The 14,697-nt window shown below is 37.8% G+C and overlaps 1 protein-coding gene across 1 annotated transcript in view; it reads left to right on the top strand.

Moving 5' to 3' along the window:
* CCDC149 (coiled-coil domain containing 149) overlaps positions 1-14,697 on the top strand; it is a 50,712-nt gene that overhangs the window by 13,263 nt on the left and 22,752 nt on the right. The window contains exons 4-6 of the mRNA XM_079305906.1: positions 6,427-6,534; positions 11,908-12,024; positions 13,328-13,500. Coding sequence (XP_079162032.1) covers positions 6,427-6,534; positions 11,908-12,024; positions 13,328-13,500 — 398 coding nt within the window. The remainder of the gene's footprint in view (positions 1-6,426; positions 6,535-11,907; positions 12,025-13,327; positions 13,501-14,697) is intronic.

Raw genomic sequence — 14,697 nt, 5'->3', positions numbered from 1 at the left:
TACTTTTGCCTTGTGTAGTCAAGTGGATCCTGTGTCACCCAAGCAGCTGTTGGGCCTTAGAGAGAATCCCATGGTCATAGAATAGTTGGGACTTCCAGTACTGAATCCCATAATGTGATGATGGCATATTCCTAGTAGAGAACACAGCTTGATGGTTAATCTTCTTACCAGCCAAAAAGTCCCACCAGAGAGCCTGAAGTCACAGCCCTTAGTGTTGTTACAGTTATCCATAGTTCTCTCAAGGTGATTCATTCAAACCAAGATTCTGACTGCTTCAAGGACCATTGGTATCACAGCAGCATGGTACTCACTGAGATGTTGGTCAGACAGCTTATCTCCTGCTAGTGAATATGTTTGTGGGCCTGACTTTTTGGGGCAGGCATAACATCAGAAACACCAGAGGTTCCAGACAGGATTATGCTGTGACATACCACAAATAGACCCATTTTGATGCCTTTCACTGCCAGCTTCTAGCTCAATGTACTTGGCTATCACAATTCACTTCTGAAACAAACTTCAGGGATTACCTTATGACTGTTCATGACATCATCATAAATAATGCCTAATGTGGCTGTTTCATATTAATGAATTCACTAAGTTTTGCTTGCCTTGTGTTAAGGTGCACAAGCTGCATTCAGAGTCCTATGTGAATAAATGTGTGGATAAAATACATTAGAGGGTAAGGAGTAATTCTGTATTTATCTTACCATAGTGCTGTGGAGATTAATTTTATTTCCTCCTCTCTACAAGGGGTTTGAAGATGAAAAACATTATGCGTGTGCCAAATGTGGACCAGTGCACTTAGCTTTGGTTTGTAGGTGCATGTGCTTGACTCCCATAGCATGAGGTAGCAGTTGGAGAACAGTGACATTGTTTGTCCGTGCAACACATAGAAAGCAATATTCCCATGGATTTCAAAATGTACTGGCTCCAAGAGCATAGCCAGTAGGGAGACTTTTGTTTCTGGACACTGAAATCTTTTATTCCATTGGTCAGAGCACGCAGTAGTATATAAAATCTAGAACTTATTAGCCACACTAGGAGTCATGCTTTGTGAAGTGACACCATTGTTTCTTCAACAAATAGGTTTTGCACTAACACAGAATCATAGAATCATTTAGATTGCAAAAGATCTCTAACATTTAGTCCAACCATTAACCTAATGCTGCCAAGTCCACCAGTGAAGTCTAGGAGAGAAGAAATGCTCATTCTAACAGATGTGATAGTCCCTCAGGCCTGCTGTGTACGACAACTTCTTCTCTGGTTGCTCTGTCTTACCTTAATGGAATTGAGAGACACTTGTGCACACTTCTGCACCTGAGTACTCTCAATAAAAATTCTATCAATTAATTACAACACTCAAAATGTTAAAGGGATTTTGATTCTTTTTATTATCTCAAAGTTTAAGATGTCTTCAGGAGCTCAAAATGTTTAGGAGAGAATTTTCTTCTTTCTTGTTATATGTCAAGTGACTGCTTAGTAAAGCTTTGATTTTTGGTGTTGTTTTTTGGCGTGAAAATACGACCCATATTAAGTGTATTTTGTTTTGCGTACTCAAAGTCTTCTCTGATATTTCATCTTAAAGAAAAAAACACAATAATTTTGGGGTTTTATTGCAAGGGGGCACCAGTTCCCATATCTTGGAGTGAACAGTGGTAGCTGGTAGGTAAAACAGGTTTTACTGTATTAATTCAGCCATTGCAATCATAGGAATTCATTGGAGGAGAAACATCACTTAAGTTTGATCAGTCACACCCATCAAGTGTGCTGAATGTTTAATCAAACCATTTTCTGTCAGACCTATAATATCAGTGCTGTTCTTTGTTTGAAGGTGTGGCTGGAACAAATATAAAAGACTGTAAATTGCAGTATAGGAATGTTTGTATTTAAAAATACTTGTAAACTGTAAAGGCATGTTGGAAGTTTCCTCCTCTTCCCCCTTCCCATATTACTTTTTTAGGTAGTACCCTAAAGGCAAAAAGTTCTTTTTTTTTTTTTTTCCTTTTTTTTTTAGTGTTGGATAAGATTTATGTGCAAGAGAATTGAGAGCTATATCAAAGACTGTTACTATCCATCATATTTAAGGTGCTGTGAAAAAATATAACACTGTGTGTATGTGTTGCTAGATTTGCAAAATGGTAAAGAAGTCAAACTCCAGTGTAGTGCATAATGCCAGGAATGACTAGTTGTAGTTATGGTTTTTTTCTCATCAGGCCATTGGTCACTAGTGAGCAAAGATCTGTTGCTGCCTGACAGATATATACTAGCTTATGTTAATAAGATATTTTTGTGAGTATTTTTTGATGCTCATCTGTAGCTAAAAGTGGAGTTCTTTTCCAGTTTTTATCCCAAAAAATGTGCCAATTTTAACAAAGCCTAAGTGGAAAAGGAGAAGGTGTATTATCCCATTCCATTGAATCTTTTGCTCTCTGGTCTCTTCTGACCTATAATGCCTTTTCCCCTCTATGTAGTAAAGGGAGGCACTTCCCACTTGACACTCGCAGAGACATCTTTTTCTCCTTTCTCCATAGCTTCTGATGGGACTGTTGGCTGTGGTTGCACTTGCATTTGGTCAGAAGCAAAAGGAATATGGGGACAGTGCCTTACATCTAGCGCTGCACAGGGGGTTTAGACTGTGCTCAAATCGTGCTCCACTGAGAAGGTGGTTGGGCATTGAACAGGCTTCCTGGGGAAGTGTCCACAGCACCCAGCCTGCCAGAGTTCAGGCACCATCTGGACAGCACTCTTACTTAGTGTATGGCTTCATTTTGGGGTAGTCCTGTGAGGTGGAGGTCTTTATGAATCCCTTCCTGCTATTCTTTGATACATGCAAGCTTCCCATAACAGATGCATATAAAACAAATAACTTGTGCTGCAGAGGCTCCAGAGAACCTGGCAGAAATGGAATGTGGCCAGTGCTCTGGAAGCTCCTCTGATACTGGCTTGTTACTGAGGGAGAGCTGAAGCAATACTTGTTATTTTGTATTAGAAACAGCTGCATTGGGAAGAGGGTAGAAGAAACAGTTTCCACTGCTGCTGGTTGTTGCAGAAGGAAGGCAAGATCAGGCAGCAGAAGGGTACCTCTACGTCTTTGCCTTCTTTATTCATGGCTCAGAAACCTCTCTTCATCAGTACTTTGGAGTTAGTTTTGTGTAGTGTAAGTAAAAGAAGTCAAATATTTCACAGTTTCAGGAGTCTTTTTAAGGCTTCACCTAAAGTCAAAAGAAACTGTTGAAGAAATTGAGTCTAGAGAAGCTGAATTTGGCTAATTTACAGGGAGTTGTTCTCTGTTGCAGTGGTAAATGATATGAGCTTTATTGTCTGTTGAAGTCACTCATCTTGGATTTGTGAGTGAATTTTGTGGTTTTTCTATGAATATTGAAAAGAAGTTGCCAAATGGAAAAATGAATTGCCTTTGCCTTTGCATAGATTTCTCCCCTTTCCTCCAAAAATATGTGCTTGCAGGTTCACAAAGGCAGTCCTCCATTGTTAGTTTTATCATCTTTCAAGCATATGGTATGTTTTCTTGTATATGCCAAAGAAATGGTACCAAGTCCAGGTATCAATCAACATATTGTCTTGGCTGGCTGTCCTTAGGCCTAGTAGAGCACTTTTGAAAAATCAAATATTTCTCCTTCTTTCCACATTTAACCAAGAGCTTTAATAAGGTCTTGCCAAAACCTTTGAAACTCGCAACAGTCTAAATTATACATTGTATGGAACCTCTAAGCCAGGGAAATGAGTAATTGCTGGGGACTACTTCTGTGACATTGCTTGGTTGTTTCAGTTTAACAGAAGTACAATACAAGGCTTGCAGAAGGAGCAAATCTATACTTAGCTCATTGTAATACTCTTGGCATGGTCAAACAAGGCTGGTTTATTATTTAAAATTCTTTTTTTCAAGTTCATTCCAAAATCTCTGTCATGGATATAAAGGTTTTTGTCACGTTAAGTCATTTATATGACTGACAAATAAAATTCAGCATAGAATTGCAACCCCAGAGAAATGGTTTTAAAGGAAATAAATCTGAGCAGGAAGATTTAGTATAGGCATGGTAATGCCTTTCCTGCTGTTACTGGGAGCCAGGTTTTAACTGCAGACTGCTGAAATCCTGGTGTTATGGTTGTAAACACTGATTAGTGAGATTGAGTTCTTTCCAGGTGTTGAAATTACATGTGCTATTGCAGTGTTAGGAGTTGTTGCAATTGATCATAAAAAAGAACTTTTTAAATAGAGGTGTTTCAGAGGAATTTGTGCAAATCATATTCCTTTTAACTAACGCAAGTTTTATTGAAAGCCAACTTCATTAAAAAAAAAAATAGCATCTAAGCAGTAGCCATAGATAATTCAGCTTAAATACAATTCCCTGAAAACATGGGTTCTTTGTTTTCTTTCTTTTAAATGGCCATTAGGAATTATTTCTCAAAAACATTGATTGAATGAGTTCTGAAGCTCCTTGCTTCATTCATCCTGTGAATGAGTATTACATCATTTGTTTAAGATCTAGGAACAAAAGCATACATGAGGACTCTTTTGCATTGCTTGAATGGTGGTTTTCTTGAAAACAAAATTAGAAGCAGCTTAATTTTAATCCTGTATTGGTTATAAATTGGCTATTTATAGTGGCTCTTTTACTATTACACTCTTCCCCCAAATTACTTACTGCAGTCTTCAGGTTTGTCAGTAGTTTAAAAAATGCTTTAATCTCTTCCAAAACAGTGTGAAATTTACCTTACTTTCTTATGAACTTTTGATCTCAAGGCATCAGAAGTACAGAAGCTGCAGTAGTGACTTAGGTTTCTCGTTCATCAAGTAGGATGTTATCTGTTTCTTGAGTTATTTTTCCTGTTTAAGTTTGAAACTATTGCTGATTTAGGCCAATTGGAATTTGGAGTTATCTTCTTCCATAGTTATGTACAAAAGTTCTGCTTGATGGCAGCTTAATAGTCTAATCCTTCAAATGGTCCTATGCATGCATAGCTATGTGCATGTTACTATTCACATTCATACATTCCTCTTAATAGCTCTCTTAAATGTAAAGCAGGATGTGGAAATAGCAGTTGTTAGTGAACAAAGAGCAAGATTGCAGTAATGCTATCAGATACCTTGTTGATTTGACAGTGTATGGGTTGTAAAGATAAAATTAATGAAACTGTCCCATGAGACTTGAGTGGTAGTAGAGTCACTGGGTAAAAGAGTCAGATTGAAAAAGAGGGATGTCAGAATAGAGAAATGGGGAACTTGAAAGAGAAGCATAGCAGGTAGGGAACCTAAAACTACACCTGAAATACCAAGAGAGGACTAGGAACAGTTGCTTGATGAATTACAGTCAGTTAATGCATTGGCCTCAAATCCAGGGAGCATGTCTGAGGCTGGCTCAGAGATACTGACTCATGAGGCTTTACTAAGTCATGCTTAGAAGATCCAAAATTTCTTTTTTCATTTCTTTTCATACTCTTGAGATTTATGGCAGTGGATGACACACCAAGCTGTCCATGGGAAATGTCTAAAAGGCTGCACCTTAGCCACTATGATTCTAACTCTGTTAGAAAAGCTGTCATTGGTAGGCTTTTCCTGTGTTGAGTCAATGTTTGTGTATTCATGAGACATTTTCAGGTTAAAAATGGAATAAATTTACCTGTAGCATTTGCTCATTTTCAGATGGCATATATAGGAAAAGAGGAGATTGCATTTATTTCTTGGTTAGTGATCAAGCTGATGGAATTTAATTGTAAGATCATAGACCAGACTGCTTGCCCTGCTAACTTAGTAGGTTAATGTGAATGACTCCTTTTAACTTGGATTATTGGGTAGGGAAGGGAGTAGCTGGGCTTTAAACTCCAGCTTTCACCTCTGTTTTTCCAGAATTTAGGCGATACTTAACAACAAAAATCAGGTCACGTTTGAAGTTTTACACTAGTAGATATCCATGGTATAGCTCCATACAGGGGCAGGGACTTTGGCTAACAGCCTCTTTACTGGCTGGAAATCTATTCTAAATGCTATTAAGGACTTTCATTGTATCATAATTCTTTCTCAGTTGTGCCTTTTGTCTAATTATACACAAGTTAAATACTATTATTTTGGCAACTTTTTATAAATATTGTCAAAGTATTCTGCATTTAATTCTTCCCATGAGCCACAGAGCTGTTTTCAGTGTTTTCACTTTGTCTTGTTTGGGGTTTGTGTGCTGTTCTGGGAGTCTGTATGCACTCGTGCTGTATGTATTTCCTACTATGAAAGATAAAGGAACCCAGGTGACTTTTCTTGTTATCTCTCTCATGAAGCATGAAGTCTGGGTACCACCAACAATAAAGGTAAAGATTGTTGGTGGATAAGGAGTGATTCAAGTGTTTCTTTTCAAGCACTACTTACACTTCTCTCCACAGACACTGACTTCTGACTGATACTTGCTCCTTTTCTAGGCAAATCTTGCTCAGCTACTGAGTGAGGCTCAAGACCGAAATAAACATCTTGGAGAAGAGATTGGAGAGCTTCAACAGAGACTGGGAGAAGTACAAGGGGACAATAAGGTATTACAAAGCTACAAAGTAAATGGCATGGAATTTGTAAACTGGGCTACAGTTTGCATTTACTTCTTAGGAAAACAAATAAAATAATGGGTTAGAGAACAAAAGTGCTTAGAACAGTACAACCACAGAAACTGTAAAGGATGCCAGTAAGTGCAACTTATTATGTATTTTTGTATGCTGCTTTTGCTCTATTGTCCTTAAGTATGTATTTTGTACTTAGCCTTGCTTTAATGCTCTCAGACTTTTTATGTTCCTTCTTTAAAAAAAAACAACATACTTTATTATAGTGTTTCCTCTTACAATAAGTACAGATTCTTCACGTGATAATTTTCAGGTTTGTGCCCAGAAATGCAAAATTTTAGTAGATGCCAGAGGAACTTAATTTTTCTCTTAAAAAAATATGTGTGGTGAGTTTTCTATTAAGCCCTCATCCCATTACACTTACATAACCAATTTATTTAGTTTCTAAATTTAGTAAGTTATATGGAACATTGCTCAAAATCTGCCATTTGGTATTAATCAAACTCCTGTTGTCTCCATTAATTGAAATATTTAAACTCAAGCCAAATGTGTGTAACATTCACAGCTGGAGCTTTATGCACAAGTACATTCAGAGATCAAACTACTGAGAGGTTGAATTGGAGAATTGAGGTGGTTAACAAAGGAAAAAAATTGAAACAAATAGTGATAACTGCTCTCCCTCAACTACAATTTTAAAATTATGGGATTTAAAAATTTGAATAAAAATGTCACGGCTTTTAATTATTCAGATGAAGTTTGTGTCTTTCCATTTAAGTTTATTTATTTTCTTTTAAACATAAGTATATTGGGATAGTGCAGATTTTTTTACTGTTTGTCCCAAAGACCTCCCTTGAAGGTGTTCATAGAGCTGGGAAAGGATCAAGTGAAACCTGAGTTTGTAGTATGCATAGCATTCAGCATAAGTTGCTCAATGCTTCAAAGACCAGGTTTTCCCCTATTTATTTTCATCTGCATGTTAACTGTTTGAACTGTATTACAGTGTAGAAGTCAGTGCCTTTCAGTTCTCCAGTACCAATATTATGCCCCACAGCCTTTCCCAAGCTAGTCCTGAACAGATAGCAAGAGTTTGTAAGTACAAACAGAACACCAAAGTAGGAAAACTACAACACATTTAAATATCAAGGTTATGTACCTTATGACAATATATGATCTTGGTAACACAGAACCTACCTCTTTGTGCCTGAACTGGCACTGTTTAGGTTCACGCTTGTGTGTTAACTTGGTATTAGATAGTTATCTTTGTGACATCTGTATTCTCAGCATGGATTTGAATTCATGATCCTCAAAATTAATGGAAAAGTACAAAAGGAGTTATTCTGCCCAGTGTGCCTTTCTCTGAAAGGTGCAAAATACTGCATCACTAAATCAAGAGTGGGAGGAAAGAGCTGCATCATACACAGATTAATTTAGACTAGGATTTTCATTTTTGGAACACATTCTTTGCTTTCCTAGTAAATGAGAAATAGAGCTTATTTTAGAGTCAGGTTGCTGGTTTTCAAAGTTCCTAAAAAAGCATTGCCATCTCTCTGAGGGATTTAGCACACTCCTCCTGTGTCAGATTTCTCTCCCTACAAGCTTCAGTGATAAAATTCCAGGCTTGTTCACAAAGCCATTCTCTTCTGCTCATCAGTTTTTCTGTACTGGCAGCTGGGCTACCTCAGGCACTGGAGTCCAGATAATGCATGGTATATACAGAAAACAAAAAAACTATAATAATTTGCTTGTTCTTACATTTTTCCCCTGTATTCTTCTCACTGCTTTTTCCAAAGTGAGGGAGGGCATCCTGCCCAGCTGGTCTACGTCAGCCTTACTTCTGGCAAGAGATGAACAAACAGCTGCTTTTGCAGCAAGTGAAGCTGCTTATGGATGAACAATTCTGCCTGTGTCTGAGCAGGGGTGAGTCATGCAGGCTTTGTCACTGAGTGACAAGAGCTTTGCAGGACTAAAAAAGAAAAAAAAAAAAACCCTCTTTAAATATCGCACATTAGCTCTATTGATAAAGAAATGTTTTGATGGTTTGACTTGTTTTTCATCACTTTAATGTTTGCTACAAGTAGGATACAGTCACTTGGATTAGCAAGAAAACCTTGAACCGGAGATATTGTACTTGTTGAAGTCATGTTAAGCACGTCATCAGGCAATAAAAAGTTACTTGCATTTGGTTTAACTGCAATAATTTTTTCCTCTCATTTCAAGTAGAATTTTGTTGGCACAAATAATAAAACTTCTTCAGACAGTCTCTGGAAGGATTTGTTGCTGCAGTTTGAAAAATACAGCAATAGTTAGACTGCAGTATTCCAGCGACAGATATCTAAGGCTATTTATTTTTATGATTGATCACAATCTCACAAGTTCTGACACATGAAAACTCTTATATCTTTATGGTAGTTATTTGTAAATCTTTTTCCTTCCTTATGTTTAAGGCAGAAATGCTTGGAAACAATTACTAAAACACAGAAGGAGATATTTAAAAAATCTAATTCTGTCATGTGAAAGGGCGAAAATGGAAAGCTTAAAAGAAACTGGAGACTTCTGCAAGACGACTCAGTTGCCTTTACCTGAACCCCTACCCACGCAGAGAATTGCTTTTCTAAGCTGCCAAGAGCAGTGCTGAGCCAGAGGAAGGTGCATGGGGAACAATGGCTGCGGTGTTGCTGTCAGTCGCTTATTGCCAGGCAGACAATCAGTCATGCAGCAACAGGGAGAAGTGTTAAATGGGGCATGTGTCTTTTGGCAGAACTGGGTCTTCAGGTAGCATATTTGCAAATTCTGATCCCCATTTTAAGACTTTGTAAGATAACATGGTGAGGACAATTGCTGTGACTGTGGCTAGTCATGATGGTTTCTGCCTTCCATGAAGAGTGGGTAGTCCATTTTCCTTCTGCATGTTTTATTGATAATCAGGAGTGTCCAGCTTTGGTGCAGGCATTGTCCATAGACTCCTAGCTTGCACAGCAGCTATCCCAGTGATGCTGTTTTTAGGCATTGTGGGGCTGATACAGTGTTGCTAATTTGTAAATAGTTAGCTGAAAGTGATGTAAAAAAAAGCTGTGATACTAAAAAAAAAAGACAGTTATTGCAGCAGTGGATTGTTTTGGTTAACAATTTATGGGTTCTTGACAAACAATTTATGGGTTCTTTCTCTGGTAAGGTGCCATTAATTTAAATCCATTCAGTAGTGAATGCTATTCACTGAATCCTGAGGGGTAGTGTTAACCTAAATGAAGTTGAGTGTTCTTTTCCTTGGTGATTTCTGAATGATAGAAACAAAAATACAGCACCTAGAGGGCAAGTGTATAAAGTTTATAACAAAGCACTAATATATAAAATAAACCCTTAAACCTCTAGCATAACAGTGTCTCTTTGGGTCACAGCATTTTCAGGAAGAATTTTATAGCAGGTGGTGCTGCCTCATGAGACATTCGCATTGCAGAATTAAACGACTTGGCCTGTTCTGCCCTGTCAACTCTCTGATTGGCCAACTGTCTGGAAGAAGCACTCTGTTGTTTTATGGATTGATATTTCACTGTATTTTGTGTATGTTAATAATGCTGCTTTTACTGGATTAATTTGGATGTCTGAAGCATTCTTTTCATAAGACTTCATGGTTTTGAGGCTTTTTTGCCTTGAAATTGGTAGTAAATAAAGAGTTCTCCTTTTATTGACAGACTGTTTGACCTTGCAAGTTATAGTTGCTTGCAGTTATATCTTATGCCTCACCCCCTCCTGGGCTGGAGGAGAGTTGGTCATAGTGCATGAGTGACAGCTTTGGTCCAGTTCCCAGCCTGGTGCCAAACGTTATGCAGAAGTTTTGTTCTGCTGCATGCTTTGAAGACATTAATAAAGTATGATTCCTCTTTCTATGTCCAGGTTTTTTTTAAACAAGATTGAAACCTCTAAATGTTATTATATTTGTTTTGTGTGGTCTTTGTTAGTAGAGAGAGATTCTAGAAATTAAATTAATCTATCTAAATTAAATGACATGACATGACCACACCTTTAGTTTATCAGCACTTTAGCATTTAAAAAAAATCAATAGGTGTGGTGCCATTCTAGGATATGCTAATTGCATTTTTGACTTATTTGTTTTGATAAAGAAATTAAGAGGAGTTATATCTCTAAGTATCCACTCAGCCTTACTAACTGTGCAGTGGTTTGCACTTTACCTGTGGGGATAGAGAAATGTAGTTTGCCAAAACCCGTTACTTTTGCAGCCACAGTTTTCCCTAAACAAGTGAACTTCTTATCAGCACACATTGTACTAGCTTCAGTGACTTGCACTCAACTGGAGCTGAAATAAGCAGGGAGGATGATTTTGGTAGTCTGTCTTGCATCAGCAGGATTTTAATTGGCACATTCTAGCTATGGTGACTGGCATCCCATAAATACCAAAGATAGATTTTAATGTACAATCTTCTACTTCAGAAGATTGATTTTTTTCCCCTAATGCTGCAATATAATAATGTGCATTAATTCCTTGGTGCAGTCAGAGATACAGGGAAAGTCAGACTGTGGTGGGTTTCCCTGGTTTCTGAGGAGCTCCTAAAGATGAGGCCTAGTTGTACTGAGTATAAACAACTGTAAATGCTGAATGCCTTATAGAGTAGTATTTAATACTCCATGGTCCTTGAAAGGTCATTGCTTTTTGCTTTGGATATTGAATGTAAATGTGTATTATTCACGTCAGACTGTTTCAACAGTCACAAGCTCAGGAGTTCGTTAGCTGCTTGAGCATTTTGGCTGAATCTTTTTGTTGTTGGCCCATGTTTTTGTTTTTGACATGAATTAGCTTTTGTGAGTAGACTAAAAAATAATGCATAAGCAAATGTATTAGCAGCTGTTAATGCAAATCTGCACTGATGTAGCACAGGGAGTTTTAAGTAGTGCCAGTAAAATGAAGTTGGACAAGCCACTTTGTTCCTTTTTATTAACTAGGAAGACTTCTCTGCTGCAAAGAATTTTAATATTTACATATTTACAAAAAGGCTTTCTGCTAATTCTCTGGTTTCAGTCTGGGTGGAATTTGTCCCTGTCACTCCTAAAAATCATTGACCACATGTTTGTGTTTTCTTGGTCTTTCTTATTTGTATACTTTGATGACTTTTGCAGGGTCTGATTCAACAGTCAGTGCTTTGACTGTTCAACTGGATTTTTTCATTAAAAACTGGATTTGACCCTCAGCTCAGAAGGCTCCCTCTGATGTAAATAATACCAGCTGTTTGGCCTGGAAGAGCTGAAAGCTATGACAGCTTTACTGTTTCTAATACAGATATACTCTGTTGCAACAGCCCATGTTCTCTTGCTTACCAACTTCTGTTTTTGTCATGGCAGCTCCTTCGAATGACCATAGCAAAGCAAAGACTGGGAGATGATGAAGTTGGGGCTCGTCACTTTGCAGCACATGAACGGGAGGACCTTGTTCAACAGCTGGAGAAAGCTCGAGAGCAGGTAACAACTACATGGGCATATAGGGTCATGTTTTACAGAGCGATTGTAGTAGCAAGTAAATAATTTCTGTTCTGTTTGAAGGCTGGTAGCTGACCGATATTAGAAGTAGTGGTTCGAGTGAATTCCTAATCTCAGGAATTTTTTCCAGCAACAGCTTGTGACAATTGAATATGGTCAATGAATGTCAGTGAAAGGTACCTTTAGTGAAGGCTGTTACAAGCATTCAGCACAGTGTACAGTGGCTGATTTACCTCCTAAAGATACCCTCTGAATAAAATTTTCTGTAGAAGTGTTATTAGTGTCCTGTTCCTCCTGCCTTCAAGCTATTTCTTCTTCTCTTCTGAAAAATTCTGACATCAGACCTATTTCCCCTTCCTCAAGTCAGTCTGAATGCTCTTTACCATGCAGCATCACTTTTTCCCTAACACTGATACATAGGTTTCTGGACAGTTTTGCAGGTTTGTATTCTCAGTTTTTCCCACACTTATTCCTACCAGTGTCAGTTCCAACCTGAATGAGCCATTCTGTGATCCAGACATTTCTTGTTTTTCAGTCTTCCCTCAATTGCAGCATCACTGTACCTTACTGGAAAGTCTGTTGGTCTTCCAGTGTGATCCTCCTTTCTAACTCTGTTATCAAGACTGTGTTCTTTCTGTTCATCACCCAGCCTCTTTTAAATAGTGGTCTGTTGTCCTTCCTGGCTTATCCATGTTTTCTAGGGTGTGGGTGGAGACTTCTGTCAATGCAGACTTTTCTTACACTCAGTTTCATCTCCTTGTGCTTGAGTATCTCTTACACTGGACTTCTTCGCTGTTTTGCTTAATAGCAGAGCTCATCCTATTGCCTCTGTGTTGGCTTATTTTGTAGTTTCTGAGTTCTTATTCTGTGGAACCTTATAGCTCAAGTCCCATGATTAGTCTGAATCTAAACACTTAAAGGCTTTTTGACAAGTTCTTATTCAGTTGACTTAATTCTTGGAGTCCTAGAAATTACAGGATAAAACTACCTTAATATGCAGAGCAGAATTACAGTAGGGATTGAGGCCTCTTTTGCTGTTACATTTTAATTGTTTTCTAGAAATTTTGTCAAACAAATTTAACTGGTGAAATTACTTAACTCAAAATTAATGAAATATTACTGAAATTGAGTAAAAATACCTGGGATTATGAGCTTTGAAAAGACTTTTGATCGTCCAAAATCAATACTGTTCAAACAGTGAAAACACGCTTGTTTCTTTTTCAGGCTGGAACTTATGTTAGCTATTGTTGAAATTTAAATTAATACAACTCTCCTTTCTTTTCAGATTGAGACTCTGAGGTATGATCTTCAGGCTGCACTGGATGAGTTACAGGATGTGAAAGAGGAACGTTCTGTTTACCAAGATAAGTCTGACAGACTAAACCAAGAGCTGAATCATGTCTTAGGAGGGCATGAAAATCGTATCATTGACATAGATGCTCTGTGTATGGAGAACAGGTGAGTGCATTACTATTTCCCTAGAAAAACATTGAGATTGAGAAATCTAGGCTACAGGAAATTACCAATGTTGTATTTGGCTACAGAGATGCCAGCGATGTTCCCAAATAAAGCTAAACAAGGAACAGGAAGAGAAGAACCATCACTGTGTGGCACCAAAAGCAAGAATATTAAAAATTTGTGTGTTCAGAAACTCCCAGTGAGCTGTAATGGACTGGTCTTGAATTGAAAACAGGGACTTTGAGTACCCTGAGTTAACAGTTACAGACATAATTTTCTCCACAGGGAGGGATTGTCAGCATGGAGTGATTTGCCAACAAAAGCTGCTGGTGAAATCACCCATGTAGATATTCTTGCTGGTTTCTTGGGAAACGAATGTGTTTTATGGTCTCTACTAAGGATGACAGAGAGGAGTCACTGACAGAGCTATAGCAGGTATCTCCCATAATGTCAACAATTACCTTAAAGTGAAATAGAACTTGTAAGACAGTTTCCATTTACAAAAACTTATGTTTTAGGCAAGAAAGTTTACTACCAAAGGCATTACTTCTTCCCAGCAACTTCAGGGTTTTTTTTCTGTTTTGTGTGTCCTACAGTGTTCTGTAGCAATTTAAGCCCCCTGCTCCCATGACAGTGATGTGAGTTTTTTCTGTGAAAGAATTAGTAATTGTCATGAACATACAGCTGCAGTTGTACTACATGAAAGAAAATATCTTATAAACCCTTTATACCTAAAAAGGGTATTTTCCTATTTGGAAATAACTGTCTCATCCAAGTGCATAAACTCTATTCAGAAGAACTGCACTGTTTCATTTAACTGTGTACCATTTTTCAACTATACAGTTAAATTTTCTACTTTGTGATTGCTAATGAGAAGTGCCAACTAAGTGATGGATATTGCAATGCAAAAGTTCTGCATAGCTGAGTCTTGTGTTGACGTATATACAAATCTTCGTGTCCATCTCACAGACCTTCAAATACAGAGGGCACACATAAATGCTTCCTGACTATTTCCTCTAGACATAAATATATTCTTTTAGCTTTCTTTCCTAGAAACCTGACGACCAATACAAAATAGTTGTGCAGCATGCTTGACAAATCTAACAGGAGGGCAGCCTCCTGTTCCGATGCAATTTGTTTCCCTACTTAAAGGTTTATGGGGTCAAGAACAGTAAGATTTTGTTATTTCATCCCTCA

The sequence above is a fragment of the Erithacus rubecula genome (genome assembly GCF_903797595.1).
Source record: "Erithacus rubecula genome assembly, chromosome: 5".
NCBI classification, from domain to species: domain Eukaryota; kingdom Metazoa; phylum Chordata; class Aves; order Passeriformes; family Muscicapidae; genus Erithacus; species Erithacus rubecula.
The sequence above is the reverse complement of the archived record's forward strand: the minus strand, read 5'-3'. Positions and strand labels throughout refer to the sequence as shown.